This window comes from Misgurnus anguillicaudatus, chromosome 8 (assembly GCF_027580225.2).
Source record: "Misgurnus anguillicaudatus chromosome 8, ASM2758022v2, whole genome shotgun sequence".
Taxonomy (NCBI): domain Eukaryota; kingdom Metazoa; phylum Chordata; class Actinopteri; order Cypriniformes; family Cobitidae; genus Misgurnus; species Misgurnus anguillicaudatus.
In genome coordinates, this window is record NC_073344.2 from 13,505,879 (window position 1) to 13,528,866 (window position 22,988).

The 22,988-nt window shown below is 36.9% G+C and overlaps 1 protein-coding gene across 6 annotated transcripts in view; it reads right to left on the bottom strand.

The window, feature by feature from the left end:
* Positions 1-677: 677 nt before the first annotated feature.
* scn8ab (sodium channel, voltage gated, type VIII, alpha subunit b) overlaps positions 678-22,988 on the bottom strand; it is a 71,755-nt gene continuing 49,444 nt past the window's right edge. For 4 of the 6 annotated variants that reach the window (XM_073870334.1, XM_073870332.1, XM_073870330.1 and 1 more), the window contains exons 18-27: positions 22,217-22,334; positions 21,921-22,075; positions 20,929-21,102; positions 15,477-15,599; positions 9,053-9,337; positions 8,881-8,934; positions 8,627-8,764; positions 6,471-6,575; positions 6,085-6,355; positions 678-5,920 (exon numbers count right to left, since the gene is read on the bottom strand). In XM_073870334.1, coding sequence (XP_073726435.1) covers positions 4,764-5,920; positions 6,085-6,355; positions 6,471-6,575; positions 8,627-8,764; positions 8,881-8,934; positions 9,053-9,337; positions 15,477-15,599; positions 20,929-21,102; positions 21,921-22,075; positions 22,217-22,334 — 2,580 coding nt within the window. In that variant the 3' untranslated portion in view covers positions 678-4,763. The remainder of the gene's footprint in view (positions 5,921-6,084; positions 6,356-6,470; positions 6,576-8,626; positions 8,765-8,880; positions 8,935-9,052; positions 9,338-15,476; positions 15,600-20,928; positions 21,103-21,920; positions 22,076-22,216; positions 22,335-22,988) is intronic. The other 2 variants (XM_073870335.1, XM_073870333.1) reach the window with 1 other exon arrangement.

The following is a 22,988-nucleotide window of genomic DNA, read 5'->3' on the forward strand; positions in this document are numbered from 1 at the left end:
TATTTCAGTGATAGAACAACTTTTAACTGGATAAATTGTACTGTTGCTGCAACCTGAGCAGCCTCCTAGCTGCTACAAGCACACTCTGAAAGTGGCGGTGGAGGGTAGGAAACACAGCCCCGCCCCTCCCCCTGCCTGCAGAAGAGTGTCTGATACCAGGCGGGAGCTGTAAGTCATTTTTACATGGAAACTACATAGTGTTTTAAGTCAGTGCTTCCCAATATTGGTCCTCGAGTACCCCTCCCAGAAAGTTTTTGTTGTCTCCTTATTTAAAACACCGGATTTAACTCATCAACACACAAAAGAAGATATTTTGAGTAATGTTCGTGATCAAACAGTTCCTGAGCCCCACTTACTTCCATATTATTCTTTTCTCCTACTATGGAAGTGAACGGGGCCCACAAATGGCCCGGTTACAACACTCCTCAAAACATCTTGCTTCGTGTTCATCAGAACAAAGAAATTTATACAGGTTTGTAACAACATGAGATTAAGTAAATGATGACAGAATTTTTATTTTTGGGTGAACTATCCCTTTAAAATATTGACTTTTTCCATTAATCTGTATATTGTTCTCAAACCTTATATGCACATGCTCTTGCATCCACAAATGAAAGACATTCTCACTGTTTGATATAGTCAACAAAAGCAAGAAAAACAACACAAGCACTCGAGCATAACTGGAAGGCTGCTTTATTGTTTGGAAAAAGGTTTCGTGCTCAAATGAAGACAATCTTTCACTGATTCTCGCCAAGTCAAGTGGTTGTGCAACATACCCTCTCCTCTCCAACATCAGTGGCAGGAGATAAAGAACAACATTGTGAACCAAAAACCACTTGTAATATTGTCAGCAAATGAAGTAAATAGCATCTCAGTCATGCTACAAAAGAATAGACAGAAAAATCAGTATTTATAGAAAAATAAAAGAAGTGGCTGAAAATGAACAGAAGCTGAGCACAGAAGTCAAACTGTTTCTCTTACTACACGCTCAACCTTTGAGAGATTCATCGAGTGACCGCTGCACTCCATTTTTTCGCCCCATGCTTTCGGACAATCTCTGATGATGGAGTCAGGCTGATGCCAGTTAAGTTTTCTTTTTTTTCTTTTCTGTTTTTTGTCATTTTTTTGTACGTTTTGTATTTTTTGTTTCTTTTTTGCTTTTTAATAGATGTCACAGACATTCTTTAGTTCAGTTCTTCTCCCAGTGCTCATTTGAAACAAGCTCCACTTGTTTAGGAGAATTTTATGCAACATCATCTACATTGTCAACAAACGAAATCCGTCAGCGAAAGGCACCTTAAACAAACATACAAAGACAAGGAAAGCATAATCGAAAGCCTAACCGAACCTAAGATCGCGAATTGCATTGCTGTGTACCTAAGAGATGAAGAACAAGCTAAGCTTACTGTAAGTCACGAACCTTTAAAGTGACAAAGTCACGCACAGCCATCCCACACGTTTGCTCTCTTATAGGCTCTGACTGCGTTTGCCGATAAGGCAGAAAGTTGAAAACGGGGAAGTGCATGTGCCATCTGGTGCATATGTACGCAAGTTGTGTTGGATGGAAGGGGTCGAGATGGAAAGACCTATTCACACAGGGTGTAAATGAATTGCTGGTAGTGCATTACCCTCCCGAAAACGGGGCGACATAAGCCATAGCGAGCAGCCATTACATCACCGTGCATTAAAAGCTGGACCTGGATGCGCACACACGAAGCACTCATTCTCAAACCCAAACTACACACGCGCGCAAGCACACATTGTGTGGGCCAGGCCAGAGTTTTGGTCGTTCACCGAACGTATTGCACAAAAGAAATAAAAATGACAGCCAGCAGTGCTTTTCCTCCACACCAAGCAGAGGTCAACACGTAGGAGGACAGTGCTCTCATATCATATATACATACATATATACATACACATATGTATGTACATATACATGTATACATAGATACATATGTAGTATAGCTCTATATATGCATTGATTTCTGTATAGATATATATTTATACTTTTTGCTTTTAACATATTGGATTCCCCTCTTTAAAGTGAAAAGTGTCTCAAAAAATCCACACCCTTTAACAAATATGTCACAGTCTACAAGTGAGACCAGGGCAATGACTGAAGCCATTCTATTAAGGTTATTATAATTACTTTTCAGTATTCGATTATTAGCAGTACATTTTTAAAAGTATTTCTGTATTTACAAAAAAAAACTATGCATGCCGTTAAAATAAAATTATATATTACATTATTTATAGTCTCTTAAAAAGTTCATTCTTAACATTTGTGTCGCTTACAACATAGCCTATACTGTACAGTATTTTTTTTAAGTCACTTTTGTTTTTAAATGAATGTTAATTTTTACATTTTTTGCGTTTATACAGTCAAGCCCGCATGGCTGCATAAATGAGAATGGTTTGAGCTTTGCCGAGCTTTCGTTTTGGTTCAAGTCAACGCCCTCGCATGCAGCAAACGGACCGTTGGATGAAGGGTTAAGCGCAGTGAAAAACCAAAAAAAATAAATGGAGGAAGTTTGATGTAGGGGTTGCCCTGCTCACAGTAAAATACGCTGCGGGACCAGTGCCTTATGGTTAATGCTAAAATAACCATTAGTGCACTGGTCTACGAATGAAAAACAAAAGCCGACCAGGGGTTAAATAACTGCACGTTTAAATCAAACGCCCTGTGCTTCTTACAAAAGTGGTGTTGTTGCTTCCACCTACCTATAATTATATTCCCGTTACAGATGGAAGCTGCTCCTGCCTTAGCACCGCCCCATTTTACAAACATTCTCCGGACCCGACGTGAAGGCCCTTATTGATGACATCACAGTCACAATGATACATCTGTGTTGCATCCTGAGAATAATGGGGAAACTCAACAAGCATCAGTCTGCCTGAAAGGGTTAAAGAGGAGGGGATCAGCTCACCCCCTTGAGACACTGCAGAAACGTCCAGACACGCACACACCAAATAATAAAAACAAACATCTTTGGCTTCTCTTTTAACAGCTGTGAGTGCCCACCTGGCTCGCTGTCTATCTCAAGTCCTGTCTCCAATGTGTCCTCGCTCTGGCTACAATCAAACCATTGCTGAAGATGTGATGGCTTTATAAACAGTAAAAAAAGCATGAAACATATTACAGCAAATATTGTGTAAAAATTAAATGAATACAAAATTATAACTCTATTATTCTAAAATAAAACTGCCACTTTCTCATCTAACCCCTGATGAGGATCAAAAATGCCAACCAACTTGCTACACCCGTAATAATGCCCGAGCCCCCCAACACCACCCTCTTGCCCCCCTCCCTAGAACCACCTACCATATAACCCGCCGAGCGGGCAGTGCTGTAGGTTAAGTAAGCGATATTGCTGCATACAAATAAAATAAGAAGCGTTACAGTGTTAATTTTAGTATCATTTCCTTCCGTCTCCATACACACACACGCATTCCAACATTTCCAACGTTTTCCCATTCATCATCTCCTGAGCAGCAAAAAAATGGGATGTCTCCTTTATCCGTTCTCTCCAATAATGTGCCACAATGCTAGTATTTGTTTCAATGTAAGCCACTGATTAGTTACAGGCATTTTGCACCATCTGAAGCCAATCCCAAAATTCCATAGTCTACTTGATAATAATAAGGATAGGTAGAGGAGAAGATCAATTAGGCCAATTCGGTCAGTATCAAATGATGCGATATCAAATTTCTGGTAGTAAATTTAGCCAGTGGACAGCCTAGAACATTATCAAGCCACTGTGGTGGTCTGTATTAGTGTTTCGTGGACTATGATTATTCATGCAAAATTTCTGATCAAAACATGCCATCATGCAAGTCATTTCTATGCATTGAACAAGCACAATAATTTATTATTCATTTGGAGATGTGTATTGGGGGCCCCTGGTTATTGCCCCCGGTCCTATCGGTGTGAAAGCCCATGTAGAAAAAGCCTTTTGATGCAGGTATAACAAAGTTATCATGACACAGTTACTGAGGGTGGCATGGGCAAAATGTGACGTTTTTTTCTCGTCTCCTGATTCTCCTTTTTTTGCCGCTCAAATAATGTAAAGACCATGTAAAAGATATTCGACGCTAACAAACGCAAAGAGGCCGTCGGAATTAGCCAGACTCTTGGATTTGTTCACACTCCGGCTCACTCTCACAACACTTTTTGAGTTCATACACATGTTTATGAAATGAAAGGGTGCAGACTCCTTCACCATCATCCGCTTTAGGAAGCTGATTCTGTCATGGATAGCATTGTGTTCGTTTTCTGCATGGAAAATTCGCCGACGCAGTTCGTAAGCATGGGATCCGTAAGGGTGGCACCCCGTCCATCCTTGCTCGTCGTCTCCCTTGGATGATCGCATTACCGCTCGGTGAGGAGTTCCATACTGAAGCGCGATATAGCCCTCTAAAATACACTTGATCAAGTATGTCTTTTTAAATTCGTATTTGATTTTGTTTAAATCAAGTCTTGATGCAACAGTGTCACACAGGAAGCTGATTATGTTTGGTTTAACTTTTAAAAGTCTTCAAGCTTTGAGGAACCCCAACGCATTTTTTTTCGCATCGATACACCTGTGACGCTTGTAAACAATTTTTTCTCGAGTAACCTAAACATTGTTTTTTCCCTTTAATGAAATTAATCTGTACATCTGTATAGTTTGATTCAGGGTTTCCGTTCGCTTGAAATGACAGTTTTCGTTATTATATCGTCATGATCATTAATACCGTCCTCGAGTTCGAGTCCGCAGCAGTCTTTAACACTTGGATTCCCTGACGTCTTTTTGGTTTCTGCCTTTTTCTTTGCGTCCTTTTCCTTCGTTGTTGTCGTCCTGCTTTTCCTTCTCAGGCTTGGTTACGCTGTCGTACGACGGCAGGGATGCGGTGGAGGGCGTGCCTTCTTTCTTCTCCTGATTGGTTCCTCCGTTCTCGAGTTTGTTGTTGCCAGACCTCCGTTTGCAGATGAAGCCTCGGTGCGCCAGGTGCGAGCGGTACGCTCTCTGGATGACAAGGGCCGACACCTCCTCCTGCTTGCGCCGCAGCGTGGTGGTGATGGGCTCGTAAGACACTTTGGAGGGATTGGCCGCCACGAAGCGCTCCTCCATTTGCTGCCGCATCATATCAAGATCTCCGCTGTCACCCAGCACGCGCTTGGTAAAGGCGAACAGAATGTCCAAGCAGTGAATGCGGTCGCCGCTCACCATGGGCAGGTCCATGGCAATCAACTCGATGATGTTTGGCTTTGGCACGCGGAGAGGATGTTCTAACGTATCCGCAAAGTCTGGCAGCTTGGCAAAGGTGATGAACTGAGAAGCGTCCGGGTCAAACTTCTCCCAGATCTCGTAGAAGGACTCAAAGTCATCTTCGCACAGCGGATCAGCGCTCTCCTCCGTGGCGACGCTGAAGTTCTCCAAAATGATGGCGATGTACATGTTCACCACGATCAAGAAGGAAACAATGATGTACATTACAAAGAAAAAGATTCCCACCGAAGGATTTCCACAGTCACCTTTAACCGTGGTTCCCGGGTTCTCCTTGTTAGGGTCGCAGTCGGGAGGATAGTTCAAGATTGGAGCTAAGAGTCCATCCCATCCAGCCGATGTGGTGATCATGAATAGACAGATCATGCTGTTGCCAAAGGTTTCAAAGTTATACAAGTCGTCAATTCCCACTTCTCGCTTCACGTAAGCAAAGTTAGACATGCCAAAGATGGAGAAGATGAACATGACGAGGAAAAGCAGCAGGCCAATGTTGAACAGTGCGGGAAGTGACATCATCAAAGCAAACAGTAATGTCCGGATGCCCTTGGCTCCTTTGATAAGACGCAGAATTCGACCAATTCGAGCCAGACGGATTACTCTGAACAACGTCGGCGAGACGAAGTACTTCTCAATCAGGTCTGCCAGGAACATACCTGAAAAACGAAGCAAAGACAAACTACCAAGTTGTCCCAGGATAATAAAATGTCAAAATAATGACTCTTGCTATCTCATACTATAAGCTTACAACTTTAAATGAGTAGTTCACCAAAAATTCTGTCATTAAACCATTTACGTCCCAATTGGACGCAATACTCACCCACAATAGACAGAATGACGACAACGCAGTCAAAGATGTTCCAACCATTGGTGAAATAGTAATGTCGCAGTGCAAAGAGTTTCAGGACAAACTCCCCGGTAAAGGCCACTATGAATATGAAGTTTACCCAGTACAGAATGTTCTCTGTCTCAGCCGACTGATCGTCTGTTTCCACCATCATAGTTACCATGTTCAGACAGATGAGAATCATAATGGAGATGTCAAAGGCCTGCTGGGTGACAAAGTCAAATACCATTCCCTGGACTGGGTTCTGTAAGAAAAAAAAGGAAGACAGGGTGAGGATTAGAAGAACAGATACTAAAGCCATTGACTTTAGATGTCTTTAGAGGTGATGGCATGGCCAAGAGGCTCTTGTGTTAGCATACCGTCGGTCTGGGAATGGGCTTTTGAGGTTTCTTGGAGCCTAGTTTCTTCATTGCATTGTAGTACTTTTTCTGCTCTTCTGTCATGAAGATATCCTGACCTCCAAAGTATAGAGACATAAAATATTGGTTACAACCTATTGATCTTGATGTAAGCTCATTAAAGAAAAAACACAAGTTTGTATTTGTTAACATAAGTAAATGCATTAGCTACATGAACTAACGATGATGGTAATTTCATGTAAATGTCAACATTTACTAATATATATATATTTTTGACAGTTTTGATTTCCTTGGGACTTTAAAGTTTTAGCCAATAAATTGAAACACTAAACCAATAAACCCAAAATGCTCTATCATACACCCGGCGCAATGCAGCGCAATGCACAACGCAAGTGTCATTTGCTAGTTTCAACCCGGCGCAATTATCATTTTCACATTTAGCGCCACGTTGTTTAAATAGCAAATGCATTTCCACCCATTTTTGCGCCCATGGGCGTTCTGATCTAAAAACGAGGTGTGTTCAGGCGCATTGTTGGCGCGTTGCTATTTTGAGGCAACTAAAATAGACTATGCCATTGACCAACTAAAACCTAGTCTAAAGTCAATACCGCAATAGTGTTTTTGTTATTTACTGAGCGCATTAGAAATATGCGCCTATAAACGGGACGACAACGTGGGTTTGCTTATCACACACATGGATGCGCAGCAGCACAAAAAAGCTTTTAAATATGAAAAAGAAAAGCATTCAAATGTAAAAGATTATTATTGAGTCTCTTGGACATAAATGAGGAACGATTACAAAACGTTAGAAGGCGTAAAGAGCTGCTTCACCTGTAGCCTGGTAAGTAATTATATGCTTTGCTTTAAACAAATGCATCTGTTTTTAAATGTTTTTTTAAATGCTACATCACGGATTTATTGTATATGATGACTCTGTACCTGTGGATATGGTGAGATGAGAAACATTTTTAAGTAATGCTTTTTAAAAAAAAGTCATGGCGCTGTCCAGGTGCTGAAACGGCTCTCCGCACGTTTGTAAATCCCTGTTTGTTACAAATAAAGTATTTTTTAGAGTACAAACCTTTTCTTACATACTTGTAAATAAATGTTTTATGATATTGGATAGCCATACATTTACAGCAATTAAAAGCCTGCTATTTTTACTTCCATGATTAAAAGAAAACGGGTTTTAAAGGTTTTAATAAAAAAATAACAATTTCAATACAAGTGAAAAACAACACAATTATTTAACATTATTCTTAAACTGATGGTCCTCTTCCTCCGCTTAGTTTTTCAGTTTACAAAGTCCCAAAAGGCAAAACGATAGAATCACGCACATCCAAATTAAATATGGGTGCAGGATCAAATAAATATATAAGCAGGGAGCTTTTTGGTGGGCGGATCTTTCTCTTGTGTTTGCAGTTTACAAAGTCCGTCATCTAAATAGGGATTAGACATAGCGCCAGCGCAAGTGGCTTTTAAAGGGGATGAGAGCTGAGACTTTCATTGGTTTATTGCACGTTACGCCCAAAACCCTCCCATTACTCATAAAAAGAATAGGAACAACCCTTTTCGACCGTGCGCTCGGTGCACAAACCATTTTTCCCATCGTTAAATTAGCAAAAGTGGATTCGGACACGCCCATTAAGACCATGCACCTTGCGCTTCAGACCATGCGCTTAGATCGTTAAAATAGGGCCCAAAACCTGTATCTTTTAAATCACTAGCTCAAAAATTAGATACCTAAAGTAAAATGGCTATCATGTTTGATCTCATCTTGGTCCTTGTTGGATAAAATCAATCAGAGATATAGAAAATGAGTTCAGCACCAGTATGTATATTACGTATGCAAAGTGACCTGCAATTAATCAATATTATTATATAAAAAACTTTTGAAGACACCAAAGAGACACTCCAAAAGACCTTTTCAAATATATTTTATAGCGAAACTATTACAATATTGAGATTAATGTTAACCATTACGGTACAGTTCACAGCGTTACGGTGCATGTAAATAAACACACAAATGGATCAACTGTCACCCACCTGTCTTATATAGTCTTAAATTCTTTAATACTAAAATTTGTGGTAAAAGGTGAGAATTTGAAAGAAATACAGGACAAAGAGAAGAATGTCTGTATCATATTGAAACTTATCTTTTTCTTCTGTTGATTAAAGTTGTCAATGATGACACCAATGAAGAGATTCAGGGTGAAGAAGGAGCCGAAGATAATGAAGATGACAAAATATATATACATATAGATGTTGTCCTCATAGATCGGCTGGCTCTCGACCTGTAAATAGCAATAAACAACAGGTGATTGAATATTTTTTACTTCTGCACATTGTTATGACATCAACTACATAAATATGTTAAAAACGAACTGTTAAACTATAAAAACATTCATACCTTTCTAGAATCCACAGCAGCGTACATGATGTCCATCCACCCTTTGAATGTAGCCTAGGTCACACAGAGAAAATCAGAATTGCAGAATTACAAATCCTTGCTCTACATGCTTGAGAACAATACGTTTATACATTCAAACAACTCACAAATGGTGAAAGTTAAAATTACGCACCACTTGCAGAAGCGCCAGGTAACCTGCACCCACGTTGTCGAAATTAATCTTCACGTTTTTCCAACGAACTTCTGAGTAATTTGCATTGATCAACGCAAAGCATTCTGTCTTGTTGTCGACGACGTCGGGTAGAAAGTTCTCCCCTGAGGTCTCATTGAAGCAGTAGTAGTACTTCCCAGCGAACAGGTTGACACCCATAATGCTGAAGATCAGCCAGAAGATCAAACACACCAATAGCACGTTCATAATGGAGGGAATGGCACCTACCAGAGCATTCACGACAACCTACAGATAAACAGATTGGGGAAACGGGCATTGATTGATGGTGTGTAATACTAGGCGACTGTTAACAAAAACACTATTCTGTTGTTTAGATCTTAACATTTAATGTGCATATCTCCAAGCTCTTTTATAATCAGTTCAATTCTAGACTTCAGAAGGTATCAGATCATTTTGTCATGAAGGTGAACTTTTTTCCTCTTGGTACTTGCCGGGTACTTTTAATCTCTTTAACAGTTTAGGTATGTACAAGATATGGCAATTGTTTGATGATCATATCTATGTAAGTTAAATAAGTATCATAATATGTAAAGTATATCTAATATATTAAAGGGATAGTTCACCCAAAAAATATAAATTCACTCATCATTTACTTACTCTCATGTTGGTACAAACCTGTATAAGGGTCAGTGACAAAAACAAGATGTCAAGTTTGGCAAGATAAGAAATTCAAAAATCTTTTTAAAAAACTTGTTTTAAAAGCACACATCGAGTTTATTTCAATGAAAAGTGTATTTATGTTAATTTTATGCAATAAAAAATTACATTTGCACCATTTTTATGAAAGTTAAGACTGAATGGACCTGAAAATGTCATATGGTGTAACCGCCACTTCGCCAAAGAATGAGAAATAATATTTTATCCACCTTGATGGCATGTAAGCGTAATCATAAAAAATAATTTAAAAATATAATTTTATTAGTTATTTCTAAATGTAAATTTTAATGCGTTTTTGTAATATTTGTCCTGACATATGCTGAAAACAGCTTTGACAAATGATGTAAACATGTATTTAAGAAAATCATATTACACTAAAGATGATTATATTTTATTCCACATTTTTAATGAATATATTTATATTTTTATTAAAAAAAAACTAGTTACACCAATTGACACAGACTGGTTACACCACATTGGCCTTTTTTCAATTATTCCCTACACTGTAAAAAATACTTTGCTGCCTTAAATTTTTTGTTAAATCAACTCAGATTTACAAGTCATGTCAACAGAGATTATAAAATTATAAAAATATAGTTGAGAAAAGTCAACTCAATTTTATAAGTTATAACAACTCACCTGTAGTTATAACAACTCATCTCTATTCAAGATAAATAATAGTAAGTTGAAATGACTTGTAAATCCGAGTTGATTCAACAAAAAATTTTAAGGCAGCATGTATTTTACAGTGTAATTATTCAGTCAAAATGAAATAAAACCAGAAATGTTAGACTTGGTCCTCAAAATAATTTATGCAAGTAATATGCAAATTTAATTTGAAATTCTAACCCTCACATTTAATTGAACCATAAGGACACAAAATAATTGACGTCACTTCATTGACCCAAATGTCTGTGTTCTGATGAACACAAAGGAAGATATTTTAAGGAATGTTTGTAACCAAACAGATCAGAGGCCCCATTGATATTAGGAAAAAAAAATACTATGGAAGTCAATGGGGCCTCTGATTGGTCTAATTACAAACATTCCTCAAAATATCTTCCTTTGCAGGTTTGCAACAACACAAGAGTGAGTAAATCATGACTTTTTTTGGTGAACCATCCCTTTAAAGTGTGTTCCTGTATAGCTCAGTGGCAGAGCATTGCGTCTGCAGCACAAAAGGTCATGGGTTCAAACCCAGGGAACAGAAGTACTGATAAAAATGTATAGCTTGTAATGCACTGTAAGTCGCTTTGGATAAAAGCGTCTGCCAAATGCATAAATAAAATAAATAATTAAAGTGTGTAAAAACACAGAATATTAGCTACTAGATTAAGAAAAGAGCATGGAGATAAATATATAAATACATATTATAAAGATGACAACACTAGGATGCTGTAAACTGGTATGGATTTATGCATACTATTAAGGCGTGATACAAAATTTTAAATATCAATTAATCCGTAACTACAAAGTGAACATCTAAGTGGGAATGATTATAGAGACCAAATGCAATAAAGCGCATTCTGTATCTTTACTACTAAATTCTGAACTGGAATGGGACATTATGTAACACATGGGCAGATTTTGTAGATATTTGCTTTTTTTGTTTGCGAGTTAAACACCGGATATCTCATGCTCTGCTTCTCACGACTTTCTCAATACCTTATTTCCTTATTGTTCCCCATTCACACATATTGATAAAAATGATTCATATAAAGCCTCAAGTAAAATTTAAAGAATATTTTCATTTATTTTTTAATCTATATACTGTATATGAACGGACAGCAATTTCACAGTGGTCTATAAAGCTATGAGAAACAAGCAAAAGCAGAACAATGGCAGCTTCCAGAAAATCTGAATTAGATTTGTAGACCATTCCCACCTTTGATGTGTCAGTAAACATTTTTTTTTTTAAATCAGACCAAAAATTGTCAACTAAATATAGGTTTAAAAAAAATCCATACCAGTACATTGCTTAGTGTTACAAAAGTAGCCATATATTAGAAGAACAATCCCACTTACTGTGGTTAAAATATAAAGTGAGACAGGGAGAAAGTTTCATGCCCTCCCAATCCCCTCTCACTCACAGTACACACAAAAGCGGTGATGTCAGCACACTGTCTAATTGATTGAGGTTCAGATATGGTAAGCAAGTTAGAGCGCATGCAGGGTTTGAGCAGAAGCCATGCCCATTAACCATGTAAACAATCTTACTAACTCATTATTATTCCTCAATTTACAACCTGAACAATCTAACACAAATCAGTATCCTCATCGATGCAATTACAATTTTGAAAAATATGTATTTATGCAATTGATGTATTTTATTTAATTTTTTAAATAAAAATAGCTTTGATTGGTTATAGTTTAGTTCTCTTCAACACACAAGCATAAGGAGTTTCTTTCAACATAGTGCTGAGCATGGCTTCTTGCTAACATTGTAAAAAACATGCTTTCGACATGATGAGCACTGTTAAAGAGCAGGTGAAACAGATGAACACAAAGAACAAAGATTAAACTATGATATGCATAGTTGCTTTTCATAGTTGTAAGAAATGTTGATGCAAATTTAATTGTGTTCCAATATATAAAGTGATCAGCGTACTACACAATAAAAAGGACAAACCCAGCCATTGAATTAAATTAACCCAGAAAGTGTTAATATTTTATAAACAATGGGTTAAAACAACCCAGGGGTGTGTTTCTCGAATAACGACGTAACTCTTCGCTGAACCAACATAGTCCGATGCATAGTTGGAGAAATGAACTACCTTGTCACGACTGTTTCCCGAAAGCATAGTAGCTTTGTCGCACATTCGTTGTTTAAACCATGTTTGTTTAACAACATAGTTGATGATGTCACGTGGGAGGAAGAGTACTAATTAATCTGTTTAATGTCAGATTATTGCTGTAAATAACATATATTGCATCGGAAGATATTGTTATTGTGATTTAGTTGTACACTGAAAAAAATTATTCATTGAATTTAATTTTTTTAAGGTAAGTGGTTGCAATCAATTTATTTAAGCTACATTTAAACAAAAAAGATTAGTAACGTAAAATAAAATATAAAACTTTTGTTTAAATGTAGCTTAAATAAATTGATTGCAACCACTTACCTTAAAAAAAATTATTAAATTCAATGAATCATTTTTTTCAGTGAGACGGTATCATCGGACGCACGTGCGGTGACGCGATACACGTCAGGATCCGAACTTTACTTCCGGTTGAGTTTTTTTTTGTTTTTTAGTTGCTAAACTGATCTCTTGAACAAATGCCTCGTCGAAAATAACAAATGTTTTGGTTTCCTAGGTAATTTATGTGTTGTTTTTTGCTTGTTATATAAATAAACTATGTTTAAAGAACCTTGTTGTTATTTATTCTTAGCGGAATTTACCGGAAGTCACGTGCGGACCACGGCAGCCGCTTGTTTATGTTGTTACTGCTGAAACCTTTTTTATGTTGTTTATTTTCAAGATATTTAATTTATGCGCAAGTTCCCTCTTACGTCACTCCTCCCAGGGATTTCCCCAGGGTCTTAAAGCTCATAGGACTGTGCACATGCACAGTTTTCAAATGCAGCGCTTTAATTCTGTTTACAAACATAAAGACATAATATATATATATATATATATATAATGATGAATGATGGCTAAAGAATATACTACATGTTTTTTGCTTATTTTGTTCAAAATCATGATCAACGTAAGTCTACATATTATAATAACAAGGAACTATGCTTCTAACGACAGGTTACACAACTTTGTGATGCAGTTTGCGAATATCCGCATCTGTGAACTATGCTGAAACGATCACAGCAAAATCACAAGTATTAAATGTACACTCCTGGTGTATGGGTACTCCTATTCTCAGCCTCAGACGTCACGCCCACAAACTGTTGGCTGAACGTCTGATGTTTTTCGTACACTTTTCTGGAAACCCTGTGAGAATGTTAAAGTCGTCTTTGATTGGTTGGAAAAAAACGGATTTCCAGTAGACGCGAGTGTCGCCATTAGTTTCGGTCCCTGGAAAACAAAGCTCTGACGTTCCATTGAGGAAGAGAATCAGTCGTGTTCACGTGGATAATAATGAGCAGTTATCATGATCAGCTAAACATTGGATTCTCAAAAATATGCAAAGTTCGCGGCATCGACTCTCTAAAAGACGTCCAAGAGTTTTCTTTAAGGCAGTTAGTGGAGTCAAAAAGTTTGGTTCTCCTGAATTGCTTGTATGTGTTTAAAAGTGGAGAGATATGCTTCAAACAGATGTTTAACAGGATCGTCTCATTGGTGTGGCTGTTGATGAAGTGCACAACGTTGTCCTATGGTGAGTTATGTTGTTTATTTAGATACTATTTGGTTGCGGCTGGTTATTTCAATAACTGACTTGTTGCCAGCCGGCTTGTTATTGTGGGGAGTCCGAAACGTGACGCTAGATGAAACAAACTGTGATTGGTTGTTTGACATGTCGGTCAAACAGCTCGTGGGCGGGCTTAGTATTGAAGGTCTGGCTACGCGAGACTAGGGTACTCCAGGTCTGGTGGTACCCATATAAACACCAGTAGTGTAGATTTAACACTGGTGATTTTGCTGTGATGGTACTTGAGACCGTAGTTGGCTAACAATGTTTTCGGGAAACGCACCCCAGGATAGGTTAAATTACAATCCAATGCACTGAGTTTGTCCCTTTCTGACCCAACCCAGACAGCAGATGACTTTGAGTCGGATCTGCACCAAACTCAGCAGCTCCAGTGCAGATCCGGCACGGAGTCGTCTGCTGTCTGGAAATGCTGGGTTAAAAAAAAACCAGCATTTTTTGGAGCGCATGGTCTGCTGATGTATCAGTCACTAATTTTTGCTTAACAAAAACATCTTGAAAAAGACACAGAAAGCTCCAGACAAAAACAAATGCTGTCTCAAAGCCTGCCCAAGTTGACTTCTGTTATTTCATTAAAATCTTCAAACTCAAAGAAAAGCAAATGTTTTGCTCTATGAGCTCACATTCTATTGGCTAAAACAGAACTTAAGAAAATTAATGATGATCAAAAGGACCAAAAAAGGCTATTGTAAATGATTTTCATTATTTGGTAATATTCTGGATTAGGTTAGTATGTGGAGAAGGGATGTAAGAATTAGTGGATAAATGTTGAGATGCAGAAAAGATGCATGGTGAAAACAGAGCATGGAAAGTGAGATTTAGGCTGAAGAAAGAATACTTTAAAAAATACTTTAAGAGAACCAGTGAAGGCATTTAGACCCTTGAAAGATCACAAACAGGCCTTCAATTAATGTTGTTGCATGAATGGCACTAATTTCAAAAAACATAAAACAAATTAAAGGTTGTGATGAGGCAGCTTCACATAATAACCCCTGATGTTTTATCTCATCTTTTTCTAAAACCATAAGTTTCCCCAAAAGTTGCTATAAGATTATTTGTATATATCAGAAATCTAAACTGAAGAGAAATCGTAAAAATTCAGCTGCATCATGACGCAATGTTGAAGTTTTCCATGCGTATATTTCTGTAACACATGCACTGGAAAAGTAAGCTTGGCCAATACAAAGTGATCTGTATTTCAAGAATCCTGACAGATTTGCTAATTCCTCTGTAGCTGTGGTTTTGCTTTCTGCACAATGGTGGTTTACAGCATGCAGTCGTGTTCTCACAGAGTGACTGGCATGCATGGGGCAGCCCTGGATCTTACCCTCATGCCCTCAAACCGGGACAAAGCTCTCAGTGGCCTGAGAGCCCTCAAAGTTCTCAGGGACTTTATGGGGCCCAAGTCTGAGTAGCCCAGCGCATTAGCTATAAGGCTGACTATAGACACCTATACAAAGAGAGAAAGAGCAAGGGAGGAAGAGAGAGAGAGAGAGATGGGCCAAAGTGTTAGAGTCAAAGAGGAGAGAGAGAGAAAGCCTATGTTGACACTGAGCTGAAGAGGCAGTAAACACATATATACATACATATACAAACGTACGCTTATGTATGTATGCACATATGTGTATTCAAAAACAGTGAGAGAGAAAGAAGGAAAGAGATAAAGGTTAAACATGATGGGGTTATCCAGTCAGATGTATAGGTATTTTGGGCGACCCTCTTTTTAATCTATGTATGTGATTCAATTTTGATATGGCAGGCAGAAGAGACTTGGAAAGCAGCTTACAGCAAACCTGGAAGGAAACTTGTGGTTGAGATAGTTGCAAAAAGAGAAATCCAAAAACAGAGGTGAAGGGACACATTTAGAGAAGAGGTGTGCACAAATGTACAAGCACATTCACTGTACTTTGTATACACAAAATACGCACAATATATACTGTACAAACACCAACCGCAAACTGTACGGTACACACAAGACCATTTGAAAGTCATTGGGGTAACAGGGCGGTTTGGGAGAGTAAGGAGGCAGAAAGAGAGAGGAACTCCTGTAAAAAAACAAGAGAGTCCTGACAGAGACCTTACCCTGGCCCCTTATTTCTTGGCCCTCTTATGGCACTCTGTGTCCACCAGCACTAAAGAGAGACAAGGTTACAGTACCTGTCAGGGACAATAAACTATCAATCGGGAAAAAAAACGTTTCTTAGGAATTTCAACCACATACATCAGTAAACACTCGGCATTTGAAATATATAGGTAAAATCCTTTAAATTGTTTTAAAGCATTAAAGTGCTATTTTGTATACTTGTCATTACATTTTTTTCTTAAGTTTATTTATTATATTTATTTAGTTACTGCATTTATAGTCACATTGAGATTCAATATCTCTTCTATAAGGGAATCCTGGTCAAGATAGGCAACACAAGACACAACAATAAAAACAAGAACTATAATCCAATGAATCAAATTTAAAAAGCAATACAAATTCTAATCAGCTATTAAAATATGTTCAATAAAAATAAACTTTAAAATGTTTTTGAATAAAGCAAGAAATGGTAGATACACATACAGTATGGGGCATAATTAGAAAATTCAGATCTCTCTATCTCTGTATCTGTTGATCTAGTATTATGGGTATTTGTACAATATGGCAACATACAAGATATTAAGTGTGGTAATTTACCTAGCAACATTTTTTAAAATAAAAATTAGGGATCGACCGATATGGATTTTTCAGTGCCGATACCGATTTTTTGTTTCATCAGCCTTAGCCCTTATAGAAGAGATATTGAATCTTGTTTCATCAACAGCCGATATATCGGTCTATCTCTAATAAAAATTAACGGTAACACTTTATAATAAGGTTATATTAGTAAACATTAGCAAATGCATGAACTAACATGAAAAATGTATAAACAAATATGTTTTTTAGCATTTATTAATTCTTATTAATGTTACTTAATGTCAATATAGTTACAGAGAGTGCATGGTGCATTAAGTTAAAATTTGAAAAGTTTGATTTAATAATATATTAGTAAATGCTAAAAATAACATGAACTAAGATCAAGTTCATGTTAGATAATGCATTAACTAATTGTTAACAAATACAATATTGTTGTAAAGTGTTACCAAATTAACATTTAACGTTTTTCCTTATTATTAGTCAATTAATATTTAATATTAGTTAAAGTTTCGAGCGTCATGTTTTTTATGACTACCTTTACCATCTTTTGAATAATCAGGCTGTTTTTGCTTTTGTATCTTTTCTATCTATCCATATTTTTCAAAAACCTCTGTTTTGATTTGGCAAAACTCCTAGGATGTAAAATAATGAACAGTTCCTGGATATGAAATCAATAAAAGTTCATAAAAAGCATTACAATTTTTGTATTACTAAACAACTAATATTACTGTTACTATTACCAGTCAATCAACTAGGAGATAAACAATAAAAAGAGCACTTTATCTACATATGTGAAAGTTTAAAGTTGCTAATATAAATAAAAAGAGAGGTAAGGTAAATAATGTGGCTACAAAAAGTAATGTTGTCTCTCAATGTAGTCATTGGATGTTTATCTTGGAATTTAATTCTGGTTTCATATTAAATTTAGTATAAAATCATATAAAATCATTCTTCAAATTAGGGGAAAGTAAAATTTTCAGAAAAACATAATTTTAAAAGATAATGTTTTACACAGAGATATATTTTTGCTGTGGTCAGTAACACAAATGTGGTCTATCCATACCAGGTGAAATTTTGAAGAAATGTAAAACGAGTACAATTTCACTTTATACATAAGTAGCGCATTGTTACTTTTGATCCTGTCAGCAGGGACGAAAGTAACACACAGGTGGGTCAAAAGTAACACAACAGAACAAGATAGATGTTTGTGTTACACTTGTTTTTAGTAAATATACGTGACTGTGATCTTGTTTATATGTAACTGCAAACATATTTTGTTATTTATCTTTGCAAAAAATAATGAAATTACATTTTCATTTTAAATTTCAATTTTATCAAAAGTTTCAAAAGCAACCTGACAGTACAAACTTTAATTGTTGAAAATAAAAATTAACAGTTTAAACATTATAAAATTAAATTAAGTAAAATTTGAATACTATAAATTTAAAAGACCAATACCGATATTTTGTCTATTTCTGTTCTTCTGTAATGTCTGTTTTTCCAGTTAATTTCTATAAAATGTATACAAATAGATAAAACTACTTTGGCATTGCCTCACTCACTTAAAAACATAACACTGAAAAAAGCATTCTATGAATTAAGATATCTTCTGGTTTTATGACTGACATGAGAACAGACCATTAGGAATAAAAGAACATGTTTTACTTTGATATAACAGATAACATCATTGATCAGCTAAAAATGTTATATAGTTAAAGCACATAATGACATTAAAGGGATAGTTCGGCCAAAAACGATATTAAACCCATGATTTACTCACCCCCAAGCTGTCCGAGTTGCATATGTCCATCGTTTTTCAGACAAACACATTTTCGGATATTTTAGAAAATATTTTAGATATTTCTGTTCATTAAATGTAATGTTGCGGGGTCCAGCAATAGTCCACGACCTTCAAGTCCAAAAAAGTGCGTCCATCCTTCACAAATTAAATCCAAACGGCTCCAGGATGATAAACAAAGGTCTTCTGTGGGTAATCCGTGCGGTGTTGTTGTAGAAATATCCATGTTTAAAGTGTTGTTGACTTTGTAGACTGGCTTCCGGTAGCGCCGCCATTTTGGAGTGATGCGCATTCAGGATGAGAGCTTACGCAGCGTACAGAGTTTCTCTGCTGCTGCTCTGTGCCCCCGCCCTCCGAATTTGTCATACGTCACTAAGAAAAGTGCGTACACTACGCTAATCCTCTCTCCTGAGTCTAGGATGGCGGCGCTACCGGAGGCTAGTTTATAAAGTTAATAACATTTTAAATATGGATATTTCTACAACAACACCGCACGGATTACCCACAGAAGACCTTTGTTTATCATCCTGGAGCCGTTTGGATTTAATTTGTGAAGGATGGACGCACTTTTTTGGACTTGAAGGTCGTGGACTATTGCTGGACCCCGCAACATTACATTTAATGAACAGAAATATCTAAAATATTTTCTAAAATATCCGAAAATGTGTTTGTCTGAAAAACGATGGACATATGCAACTCGGACAGCTTGGGGGTGAGTAAATCATGGGTTTAATATCGTTTTTGGCCGAACTATCCCTTTAACCAGTCCCTCCAGTTTTTATTGTGAAACATAGCGCAAAAATCAATAAAATGTCGCATTATTTTGCGATCCTGCATAATTTCATCACAAAATAATCACAAAAATTAAAAAGGTTTCATAATTGTTTTTAGAAAATGATCTAATATTCTGTCATCATATAGAGTAAGCAACTTTTCTGGCTTTATTTAACTATCGCACATGAACAATCTCTCTCCAGCACACTGCACTCCAGTTAACAGTCAATCACAATCTCCTGAGCACATTATCTCTTTTTTAATTCTCAAGTTTTTAACTGTAAGCTAGTATAATGCATTATTTTCATGAGGATACATAGGTGAAAGGTCCTGGGTGGCAGACCTGCTCTCACATAAATGCCAAAAACTGGGTGAAGCAATGTCATAATGCATTTCAATTTACTGTTTTGTAGTCCTTATATTAAGTTGTTGGGACTTGGGACACAAAAAAGGCATCTGTCCACTATAATCTCAGCGTTAGCAAACATGTGCGCATGCCTGTCAGCGCGAGCGCGCGAGGACTGAACTGTTCTCCTTTCAGGCTTTGCACTTGAACGGTCACATACACGAATAATAGTTAAGCACAAGTAAAGACACAGTTTAGGGAAAAAGCTGTTTTGGACTATTGTGGCTATTATGCATTACTGTAATTTAGTCATTTTTAAACTTTTTAAAGAGTTTTTATGAAATAAAAACAAGATTACGTGACACACCTCTCTCAGTGTTGGCGATAGGATTTAATCATATGTTCTTATTAATATCAAACATTTATCAAACATTTATGAAGTGGCTCATTATTTTAATAACATTTTCCTTACATCATCCAGGCGACCCAGTTTTTAAAACCACTGTGTGACAGCTGTCTATGTTACTCAAACAACAAACAGTGTATCTGTATCTTAGGAGTATTTATTTCTCATATTTTAATTTTGCTTATTATATCACTGACTAAATTACTTAATTACTTAATTTTAGAGAACTTCTAAATAATAATTTAATATTAGAAAAGCATTGGTATCCTAATTGGGTGGGGGGGGGGGTCATTTTGATCACAAAAATACCCCCCAAATAAATCATGAAATCCTGGAGGGAATGATTAACAAAATGTTCACATATATCCACAGATCATTCAGTCTATGTTAAAATATCTTTCTAAAACTACATCAAGTTACATAGTATAAGACAGTGGTTTTCAAACTGGGGGCCGCAAGATGGTGCCAGGGGGGCCCCACTTTTATGACATTTTATAAAATACATTAATTTATCATGAATTCTGTGTAATTAAACCTAAAAAAAAATAAGGCTACTAACCAAACGCACTACTTTTTTGTATAATTTAATGGGGGGGGGTTGTTAAAATGTTGAGTTTTAGAACAGTTTTTTGTCACAAATTTTTTTGGGGGGGCCGCGAAGGAATGCACCATACACGAGGGGGGACGCACGCTGAAAAAGTTTGGGAACCACTGGTATAAGATACGGCAAGGGACAATAACTGTAAAATGACAGATATTAATGTAAGTTACTTACATCCACAATGAAGAAGTCCAGCCAACACCATGCATTGGTGAAGTATTTGACGAACCCATAGGCCACCCATTTCAGTAACATTTCCAGAATAAAGATGTATGTGAAGACTCTGTCTGCATATTCTAGAACGACCTGGATTGTTTTCCTTTGTTCAATGTACACGTCCTCAAATGCCTTTGTGAAAAAACAGAGAAAGGGATTTTTTGGTTTATAGCATTTTTTGGGTACAAAGCTCTTTCAAAGCTTTAAAATCTATTTGAATGCATATTAAGTCATATGAACCATTTCTTATAATGCTTTTGGATTTCATTCAGTTTAATTATATATAAAACAGTAGGCAAGACATTCTTCAAAACGTAATTAATATATATATATATATAAAATTACTTGTAAATACCATGACTGATTAATCATTTTCATGTTTGGATTAACTATTTGTCTTTGAACTATCAGGTCTTTTTCTGCTACTTCACTTTCAACCCCACTTGTATTGGCTCACTTTTCCACAACAATGGGAGTTTGATGACGCTCCCTAAAAGTAACTGAGTGAGGTGGCAATATCTTCTGCATGTGGGGCCTTTTCTAAAGCATTTGGCTATGGTCCCTAAAACCAGACAAGATATACTGCAGGCCCAAGACAGACTGCTGAAATGCAGGGCCCAGTATAGTGCAACATTGTGATAGCCATTAGCTCCCTACATAGATCATATACCACACAGCAAGCAATGCAGCCTCAATCACATTAAAATTCACCTGCACCAATAGCACTAGTGCTCGAGTGCATACGTAATGCATTAAAACGTTGTATAACAAGAAAAAAACTGAACTTGTTCCAAAATATTCGGGCTGTATTAGTTTTCTTGGCATCTGCATACAGTATTTATATTTACTTGTATTTAGAAATGTAGTATGAAATAATATGACATTTTCTGGATTGTAGAGTACAGGTATGTATGTTTGTGCGTGATATGTGTATATGTGTGTAATCTCACCAGAGCTCCAGAGCTGAGCAGAATCATAAATATGATGAGTGTCTCAAACCAGTTGTGTTCAACAATGAGGTAGCAGGTTTTCCTTAAAAACCACCAGTACTTCCCCCAGCCCTCAGTGATGGGCACATCACAACACTTGTAACGTGCCACACAGGCTGAAAAACATTACACATGATAAAAACATTACCACACGTGAATCTTAATTTGCAATCCACTGGATCCTCATACAAAAATGCATGTATTGGATATAAGAAAGTGTATAGTTACATGCCAACAAGCACTAATGGATTGCTCACCATCGGTCCAGCAAGCCTCTGGGTCCAAGTATTCCTCCACCACTTCAACCACGGCCATTTCCTCTTCATCTGGCTTTATATCTATAGTACTTCCCTCTGAAGAGCTGGTGTCATCAAGCTGTATGGAAAAACATGGATGTATGAATAATACACATTTTGTTTGTGCCATCTTACTTCTGTTGTATTCGATAAGAGCTGGAAAATTCAGAAGGTCATAGTCACTGTTTAATAGTCTCTATGATCCCTAAAAAGAACTTCTGCCCACCAAAGAGAACAAATTTCTGTTGTAAGTCCACAGAAATTATTGACGCAAGATACAATGTATATTAATATCAGGACATTAGAGAGTCTTACTGGTACATTACATTATCTAGATGGCCAAATTGGTCCTAGCATTGACCTTCACCGTTCTTCTGGGTGTCAAGCTTAATTAGAATTCACTCCATTCAAGCCAGATGTAACCTTGACTCTACATTCACTAAGTTAACAAGGTTGAAAACTATCATCTATATATGCAAATCAGACAGTGATGAATGAGTTATTGCTGCTCTTTATGCAAATAAGGCATTGTTTATTGATTCACTTTTTATTGTAATATTATGGCGTCGCACATGTGATCATGCCAGTATTTATTTCTGAAATCAGCTACTGTATAACTAAAAAACATAATGCAGTGAGAAAGATGGCAAAACATACTACTGTAGGTAACAATAATACCCATTACATCATAACGCATTCAACAACACTGTTGTGATGTAGTATGGCATTAAAG